The sequence below is a fragment of the Hoplias malabaricus genome, chromosome 10 (assembly GCF_029633855.1).
Source record: "Hoplias malabaricus isolate fHopMal1 chromosome 10, fHopMal1.hap1, whole genome shotgun sequence".
NCBI lineage: Eukaryota > Metazoa > Chordata > Actinopteri > Characiformes > Erythrinidae > Hoplias > Hoplias malabaricus.
In genome coordinates, this window is record NC_089809.1 from 34,825,929 (window position 1) to 34,851,405 (window position 25,477).

At 39.8% G+C, this 25,477-nt stretch overlaps 1 protein-coding gene across 1 annotated transcript in view; it reads left to right on the top strand.

The window, feature by feature from the left end:
- scn5lab (sodium channel, voltage gated, type V-like, alpha b) overlaps positions 1-25,477 on the top strand; it is a 173,653-nt gene that overhangs the window by 138,012 nt on the left and 10,164 nt on the right. The window contains exons 18-20 of the mRNA XM_066682864.1: positions 16,218-16,338; positions 18,804-18,958; positions 22,884-23,057. Of these exons, the coding sequence (XP_066538961.1) occupies positions 16,218-16,338; positions 18,804-18,958; positions 22,884-23,057 (450 nt within the window). The remainder of the gene's footprint in view (positions 1-16,217; positions 16,339-18,803; positions 18,959-22,883; positions 23,058-25,477) is intronic.

Genomic DNA, 25,477 nt, shown 5'->3' on the forward strand with positions numbered 1-25,477 from the left:
TGGGAAAGAACACATATGATGATTTAACCTGCTCCTCTTGAAACTACAAATCTCATATTGGTTTTATTTTGTATTTTTGTATTCAACAGAAAATAATATTTAATGACATATTACAGTCAGTTGAGTGTCCCCTAGTTCAGGGCTGTTGCAGTAATAGGCATTGGTGTTCTCCTCCATGCGTGTTGAGCTGCCTGAGTGATGTGTGTGTGTTTAGTCTCTGTTTAGTTTTGTAGTTTACTGCATCATTTGAACACAGCAGCTGTCCTTCACACGAGGGCATTGAATGAACCAATAGAAATGCTCCAAAATTACTTGGGATAAAATCTTTTAATCCGGATTTCCATTGAAACTTAAGAATATTTATTCCTTGTTCTATAACTTTACTATTTTGTAGATATATATTCAGAAGAGGATATTGTTATTGTTTGAATTTTGTTATTAAAGACATTTAGTGTCGCAGTCACACAGCTCCAGGGACCTGGAGGTTGTGGGTTCGATTCCCGCTCCGGGTGACTGTCTGTGAGGAGTTGGTGTGTTCTCCCTGTGTCTGTGTGGGTTTCCTCCCACAGTTCAAAAACACACTTTGGTAGGTGGATTGGCGACACCAAAGTGTCCGTAGGTGTGAGTGTGTGATTCCAGGTAGGCTCTGGACCCACCGCGACCCTGAATTGGATAAGTGCTTACAGATAATGGATGAATGAATAATTTCCTGATTAGCAAGGTCACCCTTGCTCCTAATTGTCAGGTGAGGAAGGTAAAACCCAGCATGTGCTTCTTCTGAGACACAAAGGCCATTTGCATTTTCTCTTATGAACATGCATAAGTGTAAATTAATATAAATCTTTTACATTATGAGGCTTCCTGGCAGCAAATAAACCATACACCCTTACATGAGTTTGCCCATTGAGTGATGATCCATCAACATATCTGGTTTCTCTGATATGACTGTGCTGCTTTTTGAGCACCTGCTCTGTGGACAATACACTTCCCTATGAAACAGGATAGTGCCTCATTGTGGCCTCTGTTAGTTCTGACGATCTCACCAAGGCAAAGCTAAACATGGGTTTTTCATGTAAGCTATCCACATAAACATTTTAACTAAGTCATTGGATTGAATATAGAGGGCTTTTTTTAATCAATTATCAGTCAATGCTAAACCTTAGTTACATATCATCACTGTTAGAACAAAATCTGATCTAAAAAAGAGTTGGAAATGTAAGTAAGTGTATCAACATTTTATTCTCTTTAGTCATTTTGGATCATTTTATTTTTGTCCATTGTACATGGTGTGAAAGGACACAGGATCAGCTAAAACACATATGACATGTATCATATTGTTGTCGTCTAAAGAATCTGTATCTTCAAAATAGCACCTTTTATAAGAAGAAAAAAAAATCTTAACTTTCACTGGAATTTAATGTACAAAGAATTTATTCCAAGTAATTTTCCAGCATTTCCATTGGTCCATTAGTCCTTAAATTTTCACACAGTGTGAAGGACATCTGCTGTGTTCAAATGATGTTGTTAAACTAAAAATCGATATCACGTGATTTCAATATGATGGTCCTATAGAATATATATCATGTGTAGGAAGCTAGAAACAATGGAATTATTTTCAGATGTTGAATAATTATAGTTTCACTGTAATAACAATACACTAAAATGAATGATTATTCATTGTCTGTAAGCGCTTATCCAGTTCAGGGTCACGGTGGGTCCAGAGCCTACCTGGAATCATTGGTCGCAAGGTGGGAATACACCCTGGAGGGGGCGCCAGTCCTTCACAGGGGAACACACACATTCACTCACACCTACGGACACTTTTGAGTCGCCAATCCACCTACAAACGTGTGTTTTTGGACTGTGGGAGGAAACCGGAGCACGGAAACCCACGCGGACATAGGGAGAACACACCAACTCCTCACAGACAGTCACCCGGAGGAAACCCACGCGGACACAGGGAGAACACACCAACTCCTCACAGACAGTCACCCGGAGCGGGAATCGAACCCACAACCTCCAGGTCCCTGGAGCTGTGTGAATGCGACACTACCTGCTGCACCACCGTGCCACCCAATGAATGATTAATTAACTGTATATAGTTATTAATTAATACAGCATATGTGTGAATTGAACATATCCAATAATTATCCATTTTTAAACAGTGTACATCATGTGTCATTATTTCACAATAAACAGATAATTATGTAATAGATATAGGTTATAGATACACAAAATTAATTTATTTTTTACATTTGAAAATTTACTGTGTGCGCATGCAATTTCAAATGTAAAAAAATTAATAGAAAGTTGTAATATTATTGTATAAAATAAAACAGAATTGGAGATGAGGTTTTGTTCCGACAGACACAATATATCACACTGCCTGCTTTTATTCATAGCGTATGGGACATGAGATTAGATTTTATGTGTGCATTCCGTGGACGCATGGCATGATGGCAGTTGTGCAGTAATGTCAAAATTAAAACTGGCAGCTGAGGAAGGTCCACAATAGAGTAAAGAGGTAGTCTTATGTCCTACAACTATCTTCATGCCATCACTTACGAAACTATAGACATGACCATTCATACAGCAGTGCTGCAGTTCTAATGATGGCTTCATCAATCACGTTCATGTTGAAGGTGCCTTACTGAAGGGATATCATGCATATCGGGACAACAGTGGCCTTCCGTGACCCTCTCAGACAGCTGGGTCTCTCAGACAGAGGGTACAATAAACCTCCCAAGTTGCCATTTAAGGCAAGCAAGTGGGACCACCAAGGTGCGGACTGGAATTCAGATCGGCCCACAATCACCCCCTTCTACTGCAATACAAGACGTACAAACATCCAGCCTTCTCGCCCTAGGCCAACTCTTGTTTGTCTCCTCTTTCCGTCTCTCTTTCTCTCTCCCTCCCACACTCTCTCACTCCAGGGCTAGTCCAGGGCTCTCTCTCCTCTCCTCCCTTGGCCACAGAGGCCTGAGCACAGAGAGGCTAATAAGTGGCTATCAGTCGGACTGGAGCTTTCTCTCCACATGAATTGCAATTCTTCAACACCCACGCAGAAAGGCTATTTTTCTCCTCTGTTTTGTTGTCGCATTCTCCAGAGCCATTCCTGTCTGAGCAGATGCTGCTCCAATATAAATAAAATAAAATACATTTCAATCATAATTTTAAAAGCAAAATAAAACGTCATGAACTTGCATTCCATTTTTTAATGTTAAGGAAAACCAGAAATCAGATGTTTAGCGGAAAACTACGTTTTATAGAATTAAATATAATTAAGGGCGGCACGGTGGTGCAGCAGGTAGTGTCGCAGTCACACAGCTCCAGGGACCTGGAGGTTGTGGGTTCGATTCCCGCTCCGGGTGACTGTCTGTGAGGAATGTGGTGTGTTCTCCCTGTGTCCGCGTGGGTTTCCTCCGGTTTCCTTTCACAGTCCAAACACTCACTTTGGTAGGTAGATTGGCGACTCAAAAGTGTCCGTAGGTGTGAGTGTTGCCCTGTGAAAGACTGGCGCCCCCTCCAGGGTGTGTTCCTGCCTTGCGCTCAATGATTCCAGGTAGGCTCTGGACCCACCGCTTACAGATAATGAATGAATGAATAAATAATAATAAATATAATATATATTTCTCTCTCTAACAATCTTAGTACTTTGTGTCTGATGGATGGTTGGTGGTCTACCAGGTCTTTCATGGTTGTTTGGTATTTTCGGTATCATTTCCAGATTTCTGTGGGGATTGGATTGCCTTCAGCCACAAAACCAACGGGTGAGGTCATGTACTGATGCTGGATGAATAGATTTGGATCATGAATACCATCCCAGAAGCATTGGATGGATCTAGATTATTCGCCTAGTGCAAAGCTAGAATAGTGCTAATTTTATTCTGTGTAATCGGCAGTTAACATTTAACATAGGCTCCTGTGCAGTTGCTCTAGAGTACGCCATTTCGTTTCAGGTTTTCTATGGCGATTATACAAGCTTATACATACGTTTGTACAGTTGAACATCACATCACAGTAGTTGAATTCACATTAAACACACACTAACATAGACAGTAGAAACTGCACTGAGCAGGTTGATGTAGAGTAGACATTGTGGATACATACACATGAACATACCCACCCTTCACACACATGTTCTTGCAGCTATCAGCAGATCAGAGGCTGATTGGCCCCTGGCTGCCTCAGGCTCATGCTGGCCCTCACGTCAGTGTCTCAGAGCAGCCCTGTATATGTGTTTGTGTGTGTGTGTGTTTTAGTGGTGTGCAGACGTGTGTGTGTATGTGTGTCGTGTCAGCGGTGTGCTGGCGGTGTGTTTGGAGTTTTCCCTCATGCAGACCCCCATGTGACACAGTTGTGTAAGCAGACGGGCCTTGCCAGGGCCGCACTCTTTCATAATGGTCACATTGCTCACGGAGCAGTACTGAGGAGCCCAAACACAACCATACAAACACAGACCACTGATCTACTGAACCCTGAGCTCTCTATTACACACACAACTGGGGACAACGTCATTGAAATATACCTTAAAATATTCAATCAACTAATAAATGCTACGATGTAGTGCACTTTCAAACATTCAAATACTTATTTCATTGATTTTGAGCTTCTTAAGAATCAAATTTGACAAATTTTAACACTTGATTTTATGGGTTAGAATTTTTTTGAATCAGATTTTTTATAATCTGAATATAAATTTTTTAATATTTTTATATAGAATATAGAATTTTTAATATCTGAATATTTCAACACATCAAAATTCATGTTCATCAAAAGGCTTACAAAAATCATTTTAAAAATAAAGAACCAATGGCATTATTTATTTTTCTGCCAGTGTACTGTAGGCATTAGGATGTGTAAATTTAAAGACTGAGCACCACTTAATGGACCTCCATGAATATTTCACATTATTTTAGTTGCTGACATATATAAGTATGAATTAAAATGAAAATAGCAGCTTAATTTGCTTTAAAACTGACAATTTTATTAAATTGACGGAAAAACCCGAGCTCGCTACGGAAATTCTTGAACGCAGCCGTGACGTCACTGGTGGACAACAGCTGAACAACGCTGCGGTAAAACACCGTTATGACTGACTGTTATGACAGTATCTAGCTAAATAACCAACATTATTCATGACAATAGCCTAGCAATAAGCTAAACTCAAATTTAGAGGTACCGTTATTCTTGTAAATGTGATCGAAGTCGAACTCGAATTCATCCGACACTATAAACCTCCGTAATGCAGCTACGTAGCCGAGTATAATCTGAGCCACCGAGTTTAGCAAGTCAAGCTAACGTTAACTAACACCAACTAAAACAGGCGAAGTGAGTGTCCTTACCCTGTTTACCTCCATGTTACAGAGGCTCTTGAACACCTTTCGTTGGTGTCCTTACATGCCCATATAGTTGGAAAAGCGCCAGTGAAATGAGCTACAGATAACGGAGTGAGCGGATGGGCAACGGTCTTTTAAACTTATTCCTTGAATTAGTAAGAAATAACATGTTTTCTGACTATCAATAAATACAAGTTAGAAACTCAAATTTAAAAAAAAAAAAAAGGTCATAAAAAGTCTTAAATATAATTTCCCCATTCCTGTATATAACCCTTTACTTAACAACTCATCAATAAACTCACCACAACAGGATACACTTTCAAACTTATAGGTGTAATTTTCTTATTAACACTGAATACTTCTGAGTTCTTATGACTGTATATGAGTTATCTGTCACCATGCCACAGTTGGAGCATCAACATTGTTAACTGTTTACTGGGAAGCTAGTCCTTATCTCCCTTTGTTTTTACATATCCACAAACATAGGAAATTAAAGTAAGGGTTGTACTTGATTTCTGAGCTTAAATCCCACTCTCTTATTGAATACTGATGAATTCCATTAGTAATATAGTAATAATTACATAGAACTTGAATTGTGATCCTTTCAGGTGTACCCAGATTGTGCCGCTGAACATAGCTATGGTTTCTCTGTCTCTGCTTTGGTGGGACCTACATGTAAATAGATAAATAAGCAAACACATGTAGTTTTAGTGTAAATTACCAACATGCTGGTGTAAAAGCAGGAGGAACAACGGAATAATGACCTAAAATGGACTCCAGATTGACTGATTAATTGATTATTTAATAGCCCACTCTATTTAGATACTGAGGTCTAGCACATTAGGGAATGACATTTCTCTCTAGTCCATTACTTTGAAAGCTCTATTTAGTGAAAGCAAACCTATAATCATGTTAGAACTCAAATAATGAAAAATTTGATGACAGATCTACCCTGTGGCTTTACAGTGTTAAATATAGTGCAGAGACAACACATCTGCTGAATGCAGGGTGTGCTCAAAGTTTAGAATCACTTGTCATTTTAATAGTTTAAGTAAGTATTGTTTATTGTTAATTTGTTTGTTATTTAATAACAGTAATAAATGCCATGTTTACTGAGATATTATAATCTAGAAGAAAACCCAAAGAGTTTCAGATGCTTTTTCAATATTCCAAGGTTTTGTTAACACCAAGAGGTTACGACAAGATACATTATATAACTGTGATTATTTATTTACAGTAATTGGTAAACTGTACTGAAAACTGAACTGTAAACATCTGATTCCAGATACCAAACACGAGTGTATAAGCTTATCTGTAATGTCTCAGCGTAGGTAACGAGGCTCTACACAAAAACACATTTCCTAGCTGCTTTTGTTTTTAAATGTAAAGACTCTTGATTGAGGCTTTTGATTTTACTCTTAAATAAAAACAAATGAGTCTCTACGTTGTTTTAGTTGTATACTAGAAACAAGTCAGGAATAAAGTAAGAAAACAGGACTGGGTATGAGATAAAATACAGCTTGGAAAAAACTTTATATAACTAAGAGAACCATAATGTCACTGTCCAATAGAAAACATCTAAAAATTCCAAAAATTGTAATTTTACAAGAGAAATAAAAAAAAACACCATAACTATCAATGGCTGTCAAAGTTGGAGCATTTCTATTGGTCCGTTCGTCATGACATTTTCGGACAGCTGCTGTGTTCAGATGATGTGCTAAAGTTAAATCAACAAAAATGGAGATACAGGTTTTTGATTGAACATTGATGATATGTGGAAGAACAGTTTTAGGAGTGGTGGTGGTTACAGATCCTACAGCAAGTCTATATTGTAGCTGTCAAACCAAAACAGCTGCCCTTTCTATAGTGTGAACTATAGATGACTGGATGAACAGAGATGGTCCAGGATGCTGTGAGGCTACAGTGAAGTTGCGGTTTGGGAGAGACAGTTGTGAAGTGTCTGTGAAGACTAAGAAAGATTAAGGAGAGAGAGCGGTACCAGCAGTTGATTTTGCTGATGTTCTGAAAAGTCATTGTTGGTAAGGGAGTGTAATCTAGGCCATCCTCCACAGCTCAGCTCCCCCCAGCTGCAGCACATGAGCGCACTGCTCATGCACCACACACCTGTGACTAGACAGGTTTCCCAGCCAGCTGATATTTGTTCTCTCACTTTAATCTTTCTCTACACCTGTTCTGCCTCATTCTGTCTACCTCTACATCTTTTATCTTTTCGTTTACCTGTCCTCCGCCACCCCTCCCTTTTATCTTTTACTGCACCTGCACCCCCCACCCCCAATATCCAGCTGATTGTGTCTTTCTGTCCCCTCTGCCCTTTTTTTTTATTTTTTATTCCCTCAATTTCTCTTTATCTGTACTCTAAGCTACTCTGGCTCTGCTTTCCTGGGTGAGGTTATATGGGTATATCCCCAAACTGAGCACATCTGCAGCAGACTCAGGAATAAACCTATAAACCCTGACACAATTACAACTACAGTCCATCTGCCAATTCTGGAGCCATTTCCTTTCATGTCTCTCTTCATGTCAGGGACATACAGCGACAGAATGGAAAGTGCCCTCAATGTAGGTCAAACACACACACATCAGAACTAAGAAAACAAATTAAAGTATTATATCAATAGAATTCCTAGATGAGATAATATGCATAAGCTTAAAGCATTAATAAAACACTAATCAGTAATCCTAACCAACACGGAAGACCTAGTTGACCACCACAGCTCTCACCATCAGATAAACTGTAGAGAAACCATTACTGAGAAAAGCTTAGCAATTCCTAAGGAGAAACTTCTGTTCTTCTCAGAACACAGGACTGACCACTGCAGAGCCCACAGAATGGGCCTGGGATTACACGGATGTTGAGAAGCGAAAAATTCAAACTATATCTAAGACTGAGCTTTGGTTGTGACAAAGATGAATGATGCACACCAGGCACCAAAAAGGGAGCAAGACTTACAGAGGAGGACTGTGACTGTTGATTCAGCCCTGCATCGTTTACTTATTTGCAGACAGAGCTTAGTGCAGACAGTTCAGGCAGGGGATGCACTGTCTCGTGGTAATGTCAGAGCATGACAGCCAGACACAGTTGACACACCTGAACTACATTATTACATCCTGGCCATAGCCTAGCCTCAGATGAGAGAGAGAGACATGACAATCAGAATCAAGACTTGTTGGCATCTTACAAACAGGCATGCCCCAAAGCATTTGTTCACTCAAGCCTTTTACAAGACTCCTCATTCCTTTTTATACTAAGAAATACTGCTACGTAGCCATACAGTTCACTGTTGTTTCCTCATGAAGGAAACGTATTACTCACATTTTCTGTTCTTAAACGGTGCAACATTTAAATTCTGGCACCTAAGCTTCCAATTTGACTTTCCTCTTCCACCTTAAATAGTGCAGCAGTTACATTATAGCATCTTAGCTTCTTATTTGAGTTTTCTGCTCCACCTTAACCCTGTAATGCACAGGTGCCCTGTCCAGAGTGTGTTCCTGCCTTGCACCCAATAATTCTGGGCATGCTCCAGAGCCACTGTGATCCCGATCAGGACGAAGTGGTTACAGAAGGTGCCTGTTTGTAAGACGAAGATGAGTCTTCAATCTGAATGTCATCATGTATGGATGAATGAATAAAAGACCACGATCTTAAATTAACATACATTTGCATTATAATTTAAGAATGTACATTTCATTATGGAGATAAAAGGATTTTATTCCAGTGTTACGGTAACTTCACATTGTACTGAATAACCAAATAACCCTCAGTCACCCCTCAGTGGCCTCTGGCTTGGACTGTCCTGTCTTGACTCCATAACATACAACCTGAGTGATGCTGTTGGACACTTTTTACAAGCTTTCTACTTAGGCAAGAATCAAAGAAGCCTAATTGGAACTCATGTTGTCAGAGAGAGAGAGGCAAGAGACAGAGAAAGCATATGGCAACATGTTGGCGTCTGCCCTGGAGCTTCTCTGCAGAGTCATAAAAAGCAGCTAAGTCACTGGGCATTGGCTTTTCCTCCCTCTTTCTGTGTCTGTATTGTGTACTTGGTCTGGTAATTCTTTTCAGAATAGCAGGGAACATTCAGAGAAACAGCCACGCAATTCAAATCGGATGAACTATAATTTGTATCAGATATATTTTGTTATTCTGCCCAGACGAGAATGATTTTTGCCTGGCCCGGTTCTGATGATCTGCTTAGACATTTGATGATTAAGTTATTTGGGCAAATGCATGGGATTAGTTTTCACCTGTTCCTTGAAAGGGCTTTACAAAATCTACGGATCATCATTCATGTATTTATATTCTGTTAGAAATTATTCAGTCTTCAAGATCAGGAAAACACACAAAACATAAGGCACAGAAGAGTCTACAGATATAACATCTATTCTTTTGGGGAAATTTGTTTTCAGCTTCTCAAGGAAATCTGATAGGATACTTTCCACGTCAAAATTTAATGTAACACAATGATCACATTTTCTGCTTCTCAGTTAATCCCAGAGACATTGAGTAATGTTGATGCCTGGTCTCTGGGGTGGCTAGTCCAGCAATGACTTGCTCTGTCAGTGAAAGGTGAAAGAATATTTATGTTTTTTATTTTAGATCTGAAGCGAGAGTGGCGCTTGATTTTTTTTCTCCAAGATAAAAGCTTTTAATTTCTGTTTAAAACTTGTACTAAATGATTGTTTTGATTGGAAATTACATAAGTGAAGGATGGTCACAAATTTGCCCAAGATTGGAGTTTAAAGGCTAAGCACCACTCAATGGACCTCCATGAATATTTCACATTATTTTAGTTACTGACATATATAAGTATGAATTAAAATGAAAACAGCAGCTTAATTTGCTTTAAAACTGACAATTTTATTAAATTGACGGAAAAACCCGAGCTCGCTACGGAAATTCTTGAACGCAACCGTGACGTCACTGGTGGACAACAGCTGAACAATGCCGCGGTAAAACACCGTTATGACTGACTGTTATGACAGTATCTAGCTAAATAACCAACATTATTCATGACAATAGCCTAGCAATAAGCTAAACTCAAATGTAGAGGTACCGTTATTCTTGTAAATGTGATCGAAGTCGAACTCAAATTCATCCGACACTATAAACCTTTGTAATGCAGCTACGTAGCCGAGTATAATCTGAGCCACCGAGTTTAGCGAGTCAAGCTAACGTTAACTAACACCAACTAAAACAGGCGAAGTGAGTGTCCTTACCCTGTTTACCTCCATGTTACAGAGGCTCTTGAACACCTTTCGTTGGTGTCCTTACATGCCCATATTGTTGGAAAAGCGCCAGTGAAATGAGCTACAGATAACGGAGTGAGCGGATGGTCCTTTCCAAAGTGCCCATTTAAAATTGACAAATTTAGTCCATTTTCTGAATATTTTGGGATCTTTGGGCCATTTGTGCACAGATGTCCCACTGTACATTGAATGATTGCAGCCAAAAACAACACACCTTTTCGTCATTTTGCATTAAATTAAGTGCAACTTCTAGAGTTGTTGTCCACCATCTACGTCACAGGCAAGACGCCTATTAGAGTTTCCGAACACCGTGGGGGGGACCAACCTTATTCCTTGAATTAGTAAGAAATAACATGTTTTCTGACTATCAATAAACACAAGTTAGGAACTCAAATTCCACTGTATTTATTTGTTTGAAACCTTCATATAGCTGGTGCTTAGCCTTTAAGCTTTGTGTCCACTGCATGTTACTAGCTCTGCTTGGGTCTACTCTGCCTTTTTTTTTTTTTTTTTTTGCTTTTTCACCTGGCAAATTTATGTACAGGGAGCCAGGTACTTTTTTTTAATACCTGCTGGTTCCAAGTAGGGACTAAACGTGATGTTTTAACCTTGCAGAGTGCTGATTGGCCAGAGATATTTGTTTACGTGAACTAGCCACCTGTAAAATCTCGACGTTACCACGGGGAACATCTTTGTTTTATCCGACTCACTCAGTACAAACACTCTTTGTAGTGGTGGCTGAAGAAAGGCTCCAGTGAGAGCCAGACGGTGCAACAAGTAATGAAAAAATTCTGCTCATCTGTGTGAACTGAACACAGAGTTGTGCCAAAACACAAAATCAGTACACAAATACACAGCGAGTAAACCTTGGCTGCTGTTGTGGTTTCCAAAGCTCGTGGTTCCTGTTAGTGGCGGTGTTTTGCAATGGCACCATCAACCTGTGCTACGGGAAAAACTACCAAGGACCGTGGACCAAAAAGCGAGTAAAGCCAAGTACAGTACAGTAGGTGCCATGCAGTGGAAAAACACCATAAAGGGACTTATTGTTCTCATTCCGACTCATTAGAAATAAACTTTGGGTACATGCATGTATAGGCTGCCAGTCTGTAAACATGATACAGTCAAACTCCTAAGTCTCTACAGCTACATTTAGATTTATGCAGCAATCAAGGCATGAAAGCTGCATTAGTCACCATGAGAGTCTGTAAAGTGCTATTGTGCTAGATGCATCACGGCGCCATGAGTAGGAATCTCAGCAAATTAGATCAGATGTATGTTCCATAAACAAGCCCAATGGATATGTCCCATATAGCAATTGCTGACTATCCACAATGTCCGGACACTCAGAACAACGACTTTAGTTTCGGATAACCTCCTGGCACCCTCTGATTTGATAAAATTATTGATGTTTTTATTAGTCTACAGCCTATCAGTCGCCTTGTGGTGTATGTTTAGGCTTTGCATGGCCTCCCAGTTCCATCTAAACCCTTTAATATTGTATAAAATAGAGCTTTGTGCAGGCTCTGGTGTAATTCTATGACAAATTTCTTCCAGGTCAAGGTAGATCAAATATAAGCAGCTGGATTTCTCAGTGGTTTCTTTTTGCTGGTTGTGGTTTTTGCTGTCTTCGGCCGTCCCGGCCATCAAACCTCTCTGAGGGTGCACCCCAAACACTGCGTTCATAAACCCTGATCTGGCAAGGCAGAGAACCTGGCCCATTGCACAGCCAACTATACATTTTCTGGAGGTCTGATTTCAATGGGTTCCAGTGGCGAATGCTACATAGCATACCCTAACCCCTCTGGGGGGGATATTTATAGGGCTTTTGTGATGGTCAGTGGTCCTGGAATGTGCAACTCTACCATGCTCAACATTGGGATTCCACACATGCATGCCCTGCCAAAGAGAATGGGCCATAAATTGGAGACTGCAGTAGGATGTGTGTGTATACAGACTTGACCATATGCTAACAGGCTGTCACAGGCCTCGTATACGTATGAGAGTTACCTAACATCATTGACTTCTTGTGCCGACCTACACCGAGGATTGCCTGAAAGCCTTTATGTGCAACAACCAGTGATATCACCATGTACCCTGCACTGTATTATTCCTTCTCTATTGAGTGCACTCCGAAAACGTGTTCTATTACAATTCAATAACATTAAATCATACAAAGGGAAAGTTTTCATTTGTCTCTCTGTGTCGAACGAGCCAGTTGGAAAACCTGATCCCCAAAGCCTCCAGCATGTGTGTATGTAATTGGAGTAAAGGTTGGCTTGGTTGGCCCCTGTTTATTGTTAGAGGACTATGCCTGAGGCCTGAGTGGACAGGTGAGAGCATCACGAGATGGTGTGAAGTCTCAGATCTTCTCAGCCAGGCTTTTAAAGCACCTCAAGTTTTGGAGGAGAATTACAACCACAATAAATGTTGATAACCCATTATCAAAGATACAGAAAAGGGCATATTTGCCACGCCATGGTGGTGAAGAATAGAGAAATTATGAAAGGGAATAAAACCCCAATTTTTTACCCACTATGCTATCCCAACTGCGTTATAGCCTCTATGATTTTTGGTGCAAACATGATACATATAACACTTTTGAATGACATGAAAACTGGATGTAACACAGCACATTCAACTCTCCTCGAATATGTTGTGGTAATTGAATGAATACAATATATTTTGCAGCCCTCTATTACATTTATATGCATGTTTCCCCCGAGCCACAGAAGAGCTGAAATTTAACACGTCTGGGTTATTCTTTGGATCTTGCACTGCTTTGACCCTGCTTCATTTCTGGGCCCCTCTCGGTCGGTGCGGATCTAGGCCTATTCTCACCTCCTCCACACAGCCGAGGCACTGCCATGCCACATTTCCCTCTGCTTTAATGTGGAGCCCAGACACAGCAGCCCCATGTCAGAACTGATGCACATCATTTCCACAACTTCCAAGTCCACCCCCTCTCATTGCTTCATCTCTTTCTGTTCTCTCCCCAGACCTACACTTTCCTCACTCATCAGCCACTCAGATCGGCCATATTTACAATGAATTGATTTGCTACACTGTTGTTAAATTGGTCAATTTTACCAACACTACATTGTTAAATGATCCTAACACATGGAGCCAGTCTGAGTCATGGATTAAGACTGGTTTTGGGATGAATTGTAATAACAATGATAGCTCATGATTGTGAGCCAGACGAGATCTAATCTTGGTCTGGCCTTTAATGTGCAGTGATATGCAAAAACCTGAGCAGCTCTGGTTAAATTATGTTTTGCTGATATTCTAAGTCAAAGGTTCTCAAACATTTTAGACCAGGTACCATCCATTATCAACACAAAATCATGTGTCTGTATTGCAGCTGTCCTTCACATTGTGTGAAAATTTCATGATGAATGAACCAATAGAAGTGGTCCAAAATGCTTTGGCTTCTCTTTTAAACTTACTGTTTTGGAAATACATGTTTGTTTTTGGACAGTAATGTAATGCAAAACACAATTTTGTAAACAGTATTAAGAAAACTACATTTACAGATGTCATCTGGCATACCACCTCAGGATGCTTCACGTACCACAGTTTGAAAACCACAGTTTTTCCAATATGTTAAATTAGTAAAATAGAAATTGTTCAGTAAAATTAGCAGAAATATGTGCTCTCTGAAAAAAATGAAAATGTAATCAGAAATTATTATTTTTATTTTATCAGAATTTTTTTTACAGATATATTTCTTGGGATAGTATTCAGTTGTTTTCCATTTTGAGCTGTATTCCATGTGTAGCATAGCACTTGGCAGTCATACTGTCATAGTGTCAGCTCTTTATTGTGCCAGGGAAGCCAGGGGGCAGAACTGTCACCCACAGGGTCTCAAGAGCAGGGGAGGGCAAGGGGTGTATTAAGTTTCATCAGATATTCACGTCAGCACTCCCTCACTCCACACAACTCCACTTAGGTAGTGAGCACCTGTTGTTCAGGAAAGCAGGGCTATGACGATGGGGTAGAATCGACACTTGATTAGAATCCACACAGGTCCCTGTGGTGCACCTGGACATGTGCTAACCAGCGTCCCAAATAAATATCAGCCATGAGTGCTAGCCCTAGGCTCTGTGTGAAATGTCAACACTGCAAGTGCTCAGAAATAAAGTCGCGCTGTGCTTACAAAGTCTGCTCAAATGTGGCAAATTTAGTTCTCCATGCAGCCATGCAGTGTTTGAAACCAAGCCAGCTTCAGCAGAACTGAATCAGAATGGCTGTGTTGGCATAGAGTTAATACAACAATTACTCTCCAGCACTGTAAATTAGTATCATATTTCCAGACTGAAAAAAATGCATTCAAGTTTGAATGGCACTGATCCGAAGTGTGTGTGTGTATATATTAGTGGTTTTACTTTTATCAGTAGAAGAGGATGTCTGAGATTACACACTAAATATTCTCTGTGGAGGACTATACCATAATTGCCAATATTATAAACAGATGTATCTATGAGAGAATTGAATAGTATTTTTTTGGCTTTCACAGTGAAACTGTGAGGCCTTGTTTAACCTAAATATTCTAGAAAAATTATTGTTTTCCTTATTAACATGTATTTTTGTTTCAATGCACAGGATTGGTAGCTTATTGAGTAACGAATATGAAGAAGTGTTTACAATTAATTTACAATGAGCAGCTTTTAATTTAGAAGATTCTGGAGTGGGGAAATGTACACAGGACAAAATATATTAGGTTTAGGGTATGATATTAAGGATTTTCAAATATGCCATTAATGATACTCATAGAGAAATCTGCTTATGACTGATGATGCCCACTGGAGAATGATGCATGACTTCAGTTTAACTCTTTTCAAACTTTAAGACATAATTGCAGATTTCTGTTGTGTACAGGATGTCGCAACCATTTTATTAGCCGGGATTTGATGTTTAACTTGAGATCTGATTAATACAACTGTTTTTAATAAATACCGCAACTTCTCACTCTACTGAACGATGAACCCCTCGAATCGGATTCTGTTTATCCCCACTCCGGGTGACTGTCTGTGAGGAGACTGTTGTGTTCTTCCAGTGTCTGTGTGGGTTTCCTGATTCCGCGTAGGCTTCGGACCCATCGCGACCCTGAACTGGATAAGAACGTACAGACAATGAATGATTGTTTGGTTGTTTGAATTATCATTTAGCTGTCTCATGCTAATCTCAGACGTGTAACAGTCTTACACACAAAATAATAGATAGAAGAACAAAAGTCTGGTGCCGATCAGAGACAAGGCGAGTTCTTTTCCACGAGGCTGAAGTAATAAAAGGTCACATGGTCAGAAGGTCATGTAAAGGCCTGTTATTTTAAGGCTTCACTGTGGCTGCATAACCCTTGAGTTCAAATTAAGTGTCGTTGGGCAGTGTTCTCTAGATCTAAAATTTCTCATAGGCAAAAAAACATATATATATATTCCTGCAAAGGACACAGTGCAAGATTTCTTTTGCTCTGTGTAAAGTAAAGAGAATACCCCCTGAGTTTGTTAGCCTTCATTGCAGTATTGCTGCCTCTCAGCACAAGTGTCATGTAAGAGTTTTATAAGTGCTACGGAAGCAATCAACAGACTGATTGGTTCTCTTGGCTTTCAGACCGATGACATCAGCCTATCAGAGGGCAGCACAGTTGACCTGAGGAAGCCTGGAGAAGAGGAAGATGAATACTCTGAGATGGCTGAAGAGGACATGGATCCTGACAATTGCTTCCCTGATGGTAAGTATGTTTCATGAAGTCAGAAACACTGTTGTCTGGGTTTATTTTAAAGGAAGTTAAACAATTAGCTGAAAACATCTGAGAGAAAACTGTCAATTTTCAAAAAGAGTGATCGTTTGCTTAGATCTAAGACCTGATTAGTGAACAAATACATTCATTTTATAAATTTTATTCAATAAATTGTGACTAACTGCATTGTGTAATTAATCGTGACAAATCACATTTGTCATAGCTGCTCTAATTTGACCCTAAAGAAAAAAGAACTTGTAAGACTTGTAAAAAGAAAAAAGCAGTGTAGATGGCAATGAAATATTAATCATAATATATTTATTATTTTCTATAATCCAGTATTATAATGTTTTCTTTTTAATGCCCTGATATTTTATGCATGCTGTCGCACCAAAACAAAAATAATTGTAGTCCAATCTTGTGATATTCATACTCTGCAAAGTGCAGGCAGTGTTTTCCGATCATGTTTTATAATTACGGTGAAAATTATACTGCCACATTGTCAGAGCTTGCTCACTTGAGTATACTTAAATTGTAAATGTATTACGTGAATTTTTTTATCCCGGGCTTGTTCACTACAGGTAGAGGAGCACTTATTGTGATGGCAGTTGTTTCTGATCACCACAAACATGGCGGGAGCAAACATCTTCAGATGGAGCATGCTGTTGACTGTCATCTCTCTGAGTGGAGGCTATTTAATATAAAATATTAAACAATTAGCTGACATTTAAAAGAGCAATGGGGCATTAAATTGAGTGTCCTGCATCAGCACAGATCTGAAAATGCCTGTCAGGAATAAAACAAGCCTCTAATCTGATGATGACTGATGCTTCATATTCAATTTTCAGAAGCCATTGATTCACCCGTCAAACATGAAATTCTCAAACATGCAGATCAGCAGCCACAGTAGTTCTTAAAGAGGGCTGTTGGGGTTGTTTTAGTGAATAGGTCAGTGAGGAGTGAAGGTTTGACGTTGTATGTAGCTTCATAAAGCCCATAATCAATAGCCACGTTAAACAGCTAAAACTTGTACAGCCTGAGTTACATTCACGTGTATCCTATTACACATTGCCATTGGTGCTTTTAACACAATGTTGGATGTTGAAAATGTTCACCCTAAAATAAATTGCAACCCCCGCCTCCCCCCCAACAGACCATATGATTCCATAGTATTGCACAATGCACAGTAAACTGTGGAGCGGAAGTTTACAGCCAGTTTAATTCCATGCCTTGATTTTATTTGTTAAAGGTATATTTAAATATTGCCTTTAGTCAATTTATATATTACACACAACAGATGTGTCTCATGTTCAGTTAAATTGAATAAAATGCCAGATTTATCATTTCCTTCTTTTCCTGGAGAGAGATAATTGTCTTTAGTTGAAAAATATGTTCTGTTAATGTAATGTAATTGGGTCTACATCCACCTTCATTATCACTACAGAGATGTTATATCCAGCTCAGGTCAGGGATTCTCTGTATTTCACTGGTGCTCAGTGTCTGACTTTGTGGGTGTTGAGGACTGATGTGAGAAACCACTCTGCAAAGTCACAAATGTGAAAAATAATGTATCCATTTAAAATATCGGACAAATATAATCAAGTCTATATTTTCAAAGCGATTATCAGTCTGTAACAATATGATTCAGATAATTATTGGTGGAGTTTCTATGTTTTATGTGTTTAAAGATATAAATTATTTATAAGAAATTCCTGGGCTTCTCCCAGTTTACAGTAGAACATTTGGGTACATCTCCAATCACCAAATTACTTCATGTTTGTGAACAAGAGAGAGAGAGAGAGAGAAAAGGCCAGCTCAGTGTGACATTTATAAACTGTGTTGCATAAGTGCTGAGACATGCTCTTAATGTAGTCCGTGTTCTTGCCATGTTCACTGCCAAATCGGATCAGTGCTGGTGTTAATGTAAAATACTTTCCTGGGAAATACAGACCCCGTTCTAACTTTTAGGCTCGGGTGTAATCCTTGGGCTTCTTGATTTTGCTTTGTGTAATTGCTAGACAAACGACGAAGCCGCGCTGCTAAAACGTCTAAGCCTTCCAATAGAGAGCTGAAGCGCCAGCACAAATTGAGTTGAGAGGACCCTGTTACCATAATCCTGTTATTAAGTTTACAGGCAATAAGTTAATTTGGAGAAGCTCGAATACCGGTAATGGAGATGCTTTGACGCCCATGGGAGGCTCAAATGTGATTTGATGGCAGCGACCTATTGTTATAGATGGAAGGCTTTTAAAGAGTCATTGATGCTACTTGGGATCATGCCACTAACAGCCGTGTCTCAGTGGCCGAGCCGTTTGGTAATTCCTGAAGACTTGTTTCTTTATCTGAGCCCCGAAACTTACATCGCAGTGTATTACATTTGAATATATGTTCTTTTTTGTTTTCCATTTTGAGAGTTCTAGTCTTCTGATATTGTTTGTGTTCCCCCTTTGTGTTAGTGTGTGTGCGTCACTTCCAGTGCTGTAATATCAACACTAACGAGGGGCTGGGCGGGGTGTGGTGGAGGCTGAGAAAGACCTGCTATCAGATAGTGGAGCACAGCTGGTTCGAAACCTTCATCATCTTCATGATCCTGCTCAGCAGTGGTGCTCTGGTGAGTGTCAGCAGTACAAAAGCAGATGTTAACCATGACCTGACCGTCTAAACCTTATTCCTTACAGTCAGTTTGTTTTACTCTTTCACTGGATGACACAATGACATACGTTGTGCAAACAGTCTGAATCCGTTTCTCTTCTACTGACAATTTAGAAGCTGTTTTCATCAGAAATTCAGTAATTCTCACTAAAGTTATTTGTGAAAAATCTTTATTACATTTTTTTTTGATGCACTGATATGGGAATTGATGTCTGAAAGTGATGCAACACTTTCAAATGCAGATATTTTAGTGCAGTTACAGAGTGGGCCATATATATTTTTCTCTTGTAAACATCTGCCCAGTGGTAATACAGTGGTCTGCTGATATTGAGATGATTGTAGGATCATTGTGTATCTCTAATGCTTTTGTTTTACTTCTTGCTGTAAGCACGGTTTCTGAGGGGTAACTTCAGTCTTGCATCTGTTTCTCACCCAAACACTGAACTCTCCTGCTGTGGTGTTTTCACCCAAATATCAGTGATGAAAAACCTGTTTACTGATATTTTTCCCCCATTTGGTACTGCATAGTTGTTATGTCTTGAAAGCAGAGCAGAAATAGGAGGAAGGTCTACCCCACATTTAAGCTGGCCCAAAGAAAACTATTCCCTCCTGAATTGCCCCAATCTCAGTGACTACAAAATACATAATGAGGCTGACCCTGGAGCAGTTTCCAGGGGCAGAGTCAGCAGGCTGTGTGTTTTAGCTGGCTGGGGGGAGCCAGACTGCCTGCTGCCTACTCAACTTCCAGAACCAGGCGTCTCCATGGGAGAGCTGTGGCAAAACAACAAAAGCACAGCTTTCAGCTGACATTAATCACTACTAACAGATGCCGCTAGCCACTAGAGAAACTGCAAAATAATCTCCTCTTTAGTTATACTTTATTGCAAAGCCACTTTTTCCAGTATGTTGCCAAAAGTGATCAATTTGATGCGGTAGACTTCTGGAATTCTGGTGACGAAGGGAGAGAGGATTCTGGAGTGAAACAAAAGGCTGTGGTTTGAGAGCCGCCAGGAGCCGAATGATCCATACAGCCCACGAACATTCAGTATTTCACTACCGACTGTGGCCCTTTTAAAGGAGCGCCCAGAGAAGGAGTCAACAAATGTCAGAACGAAAAAGTTCATGGCTACTGTGTAATGCTTCGAAACCTTTAACTTTCTTGCCGTATAGAAGCCTGCTAACAGCACCGGAGTGCCTTTTGTTGTTGAGTGACTCACAAAGAGAGGCTAATGTCACTGGTCTGTGGGAATGGCCTGGATGCCAGGTGTGAACTAGACTGGCTGGTATTTTGGTGGCATTTACCAACACCTCCTCAGCAAACAGCTGCGCTTTCAGGCATGGAGTTGAATGATCACACGTGGAAAGCAAAAAGTAAGCGAAAAAAAAAAAAGCAGGAAAAAAAGCCAAAACAGCTGAAGTCGGCCGAAACCAATGGAGAGGCAAATGTCCACAGATGCTTATTGCTGACTTTCGTAATGACTCCCAGGATACAATATACTGTGCATTAGTGCATGCAGCGTCTCACATTAGCAGCTTAGAAACATACTCTGTGGTGTAAGGATGCACTAAATATTTAAGAGAACCCTGTAGATGTGACCTTGTGAATGCTCAATATTATTGAAAATATGTGCAAATCAAATGGGACCAGCCAAAGTCAGAATCCCTACACTAGGGCTTCACACTATGATGATGTCATTTGGTGACACAGAATTCTTACTCTTTGTTGTCTATGGACAAAATCTGTTGATGCCATACATAATGAAATATGCCTTCTGCATTTAACCCATCTATGGCTGTGAACACACACACACACAAATTGACAAATTTCTGCCTACGTAAGATTTGGGTTTTTTGTTCCTGGGACTCCCTCTAGTGTAATTCATTTTTACAGCACTGAACTGAATCAATGGAGAGGGGGATGGAGGGGATGTGGCTTCCTACCCTCCTCTAAAAGTGACATAGTAAAGATTCTGCTGTGCTGAGACCAGAGTAGCAACGACGGAGTCTCTACTCTCCTCATCTCCTATTATAATGCCTAGGAGAGTTTACTGAGGTTATGTATGGGCTTATCTATCCTATTCTAGTTATATTACAGCGAATCCCATTTCTTATTTTTACCCTTACCCCTTGTTTTCAAGTGTTATTTGGCCCATGGAACTGAGTAACAAGTTGTAGTGTTTAAAATCTTTCCCTACGAAAGATGACGACCCCTCAGGAGTCTGATATATCCTCAGAACACAAACAAGAGCAGCACTTCTATGACTTATGTATGTTATTTTGTAAAGGGATATAATGCACTTAAACGACATGAAACGAAGGTAATATTGTGATTATCATAGTTTATTAAAGGAGAAAATACTGATATTGTGGTTTTATTTGGCCTCTTGCGCCCGCATCTTGCCGCTGATTTCCTTAAGTCATCCATAGCCCTTTATTTGAAGTGTGCCCCTGAACAGCCTTTGTTTCAAGTGTTATTTAGCCCTACCCCTCTTTCCCAACAGAAATTGAGACACCTCTGTCTCTAGGCAAAAGGGGGGAGGAGGAGGGCTAAGTGGTAGGGCTAAGTGTTGACATGGGATTCACCCTTATATTTGGAGTAACAGTGATCAAAGTCCTGGTGAGCAAATTAATTGTTTATAATAAAGTAAGTTTATTGCTTTATTACGAATGAAGTTCATGAATGTCTGTTATAAAATGATTATTTATAATTTAATAGATTTGTAATACATGGTTAATACAAGGTCAGTGCAGAAGGTAGGTGTGGGGTCTCAAGTTTGTGGAAGGTTTTGAAGAGCTATGTGCTGACCTCTGTGTGTTCATCAATGTGGAAGGCGTTGGGCAGCCGAAGCAGTTGCAGCAGGAGCACAGGATTATGGGGTGTGAAGCATGTGTATTTAGGGTGTGCGCACACACATACACACACACACACACACACATTAAACACGTTGGGAATTATCTTGTGAAACCGAAAGTAATCTAATTGCCATTATATGTTATTGTTCCAAACTTACACCAAGAGTTGATTTGTGGAAAATCCCTAACTGCCATTGTTCTCACCAATATTCTGACTGAGATTCAGCTGTTTTCTCTGGTTAATTTCCTTCACATTATGAAACTGCTATTATATTGATAATATTTTAAAAACCGATTAGTGCCTAGTGGCTTGGCACGGTGGTGCAGCAGGTAGGTGTCACAGTCACACAGCTCTAGGGACCTGGAGGTTGTGGGTACGATTCCCGCTCCAGGTGACTGTCTGTGAGGAGTATGGTGTGTTCTCTCTGTGTTCGCGTGGGTTTCCTCCCACAGTCCAAAAACACATGTTGGTAGGTGGATTGGCGACTCAAAAGTGTCTGTAGGTGTGAGTGTGTGAGTGAATGTGTGGGTGTGTCTGTGTTGCCCTGTGAAGGACTGGCGCCCCCTCCAGGGTGTATTCCCGCCTTGCGCCCAATGATTCAGTGTAGGCTCTGGACCCACCGCGACCCTGAACTGGATAAGGGTTACAGATAATGAATGAATGAATGCGTGGTAGTGGTAGACCACCCTACACACAGACAGATTCATTCTTGGACTGAAACATAATATGATTCTTCATCTCATACAAGTTAACGTTTATAAAAACATCTAAAAATATTATTTCATAAATAATTGTTGCTACTCATTCTGGTGACTGTTTTCTCATTAAATTGTGTTATTGTCTGTCACTACAAATATAGAAAATATTTTTCTGTAAAATAAATGACAAATTCCATTTTTTTAGCCACTTTATCTGGCTTGAGGCTTGACCGCCGATTTGAGTTGTGGTTGTCACATGTTAACAGATGGTCCGTGTCGGTTGCTTCAGATTTCCTCTCGACTTCAGTCTCATCTGTGTCTTCTGTTGACAGGCATTTGAAGACATTTACATCGAACAAAGAAAAGTGGTCAAAATAGTGTTGGAGTTTGCTGACAAGATTTTCACCTACATCTTCATCTTGGAAATGGCACTGAAATGGATTGCATATGGCTTTAAGAAGTACTTCACTAACTACTGGTGCTGGCTGGACTTTCTAATCGTTGATGTAAGTGAAATTTCATTGTCCTCATCTCAGAATGTGCCTGTCGTCTATAAACACTGGGAATCAGTCATGTGTTGTTTAGTAGCATGAAATTCAGCTGGAACTGAGGATTTAGAATTTGTGGAGTATCTTACAAATCAAGCAAAAAAAAATTCAAAGTCACGACTGAAACACTGACAGTTCTTTGTGGTTTTTTTTGTAAATTAAGGAAATAAGCCTATGAAGTCTGTAATGCTTGCTTCTTTTTGCTTGATTTTTGGAATTTCATTTGAAACTGGCACTCAGAAGTCCAGCCTAGTGTTTAAATGATACCCTGTCATTTGTTATGCATTATTCACTAGTGCATTAGAAATATCTAATTTTATGTATCACACAGGCTTGAAATATTGATAGCAGGAGAATAATCCTTTGGCCTTAGTAAAACAGCATTGTATGCCAGTGATTTATGCAATCATTTTTATTATATAGAATTTTGTGTTTGAATATGTTACAAATAGTTTATTTCCAAATGCATACCTTTGAAAATTCAATATCCTCATATCCATAAAAGCTGTGAAAAAAAGACTGTTCTAGTCAACACTGTAACACCACTTTGTGACTAAGGACTGTGTGGACTGTGGAGTAAACCTTATGCCTTGAAACAACAACAAAACGTTTGTTCAACGTCTGACAACGTTTGTCCAACGTATGATTTCCTTGATTAAAATTAAATTATTATTAGTGCAACCTCCACAATAATTATAATAATACTAATAATAACAACAAAAACTTGTCCCAGGCAAGTTTTGTCACCACTGCGGTCTGGTGCTTATTCCACTATCAACAGTGAGAACGTAGTGTGCAAAAGAAACACAGCCATCTGCTATACGTGGCCAGAAATTCTGTGCTAAAGAGACGGTACTCCTGAACAAGAAATTAACATAGTGAGTACATTTACTGACAGCTGTACAGATTTCAGACTAGATAAGTGTGACAAAGTATCTATCAAACAAGGTAAACTTTTCTCGGGACAGAATGAATAATACACAAGACTGCAGAGATATGAAACTGTCTGGAGAGTCCCTGAAATCTGACGAAGACTTAACCTATATCCATAGAAGTAGTGCTGGCAATAGACTCAATGGGCTGACCCTCTGCCTAGAGGCAAAAACATCAGACGTAGAGCTGACAAGTGCATCAGACTTTTTACAACACACACAAAAGTGAAAAGAGGAATGAAAAGTCTTGTCAACATCCGTTTAAAAAAAATAGCCATGAATAGCAGGATAATACTTAACTAAAATGAGACTAAATCTACAGCCTGTCGTTGATACAACTTCATGTTTCATAGTCAGTTCTTTAGCAGACACTGACAGAAGCCTAATATTTGGATGGTTACAAGGCTCTGGAGGAAGAAATTCAGAAGATTTCCCTTTTCTGTACACACCACATACTCTACAAGACCATTACCATTGGACAATAAGAAAGCCAAAGGAATCCAGTGGATCCCCACTGAAACAAAACAAGCAAAAGCTGAGTTAACCAGAAATAATAGTGATAATCACAGCCAAGATCGCAGTGTGAAATATATGATGACAAGAGTGATGGGTTTAATCGTTTGATAGCTCTCAGCACTGTTTTAATGCCTCCACAAATATTATGCATGAGAGCAAATGGCACTCCAGCGCTTGTGTAGTAAGTCTCCACTGTGAAGAGATAACCCAAGGTTTTACTCCCTCAGTCCCACAGCAGGCCGCCTGCACTCTTCATAAATCATTATGAATGTAATCTAAGCAGTTATACTGATTGTTCCCTATGGGCTCAAAGCCCTGCTGCCCTTATCTTAATAAAATTCATTAACACAATGCCACAAACCACACGCTCGTCATACTTTTATGGCTTGGTTTAATTTTGAAAGATAAAAAGCGAGGTTTCCTGTGTTGTAGACTGTAAAACCCCTCTCGTTAGGTACTATTATTCATTGCTTATTTTGTTTTATTGACGAGGTCTTCCTGTTGAAATAATGCAGTATAAATGTTGAGGGGACCGTTGTAATCTTGACATTAACTGAAAAAACTATAATTCAATTCACACAGATTTCACTGATTGGCATGTTGGCACGTGCCCTCAGTTATGACCAAATTGGCACCGTGCGAGTCCTAAGGACCCTCCGGGCACTGAGGCCACTACGGGCCGTTTCTCGCTTTGCGGGCATGAGGGTAAGGACCTCCCATACATGGCGCCGCCAGCCACTCCCGTACTCTGTTTGTTTTGATTGTTTGGCCACTGAATAAACGTTTTCACCCTCCAGGTTTACCTAGGGCTTTGGGAGGAAGGACACACACCCTCTTGGTTTTTTTTAACACTTTTTACTTCCTCAGCAGGACTTGATCAAACATGGGAAAAGAAATCAGCAAAAATAACAGATCCAAGCCCAATTGAGT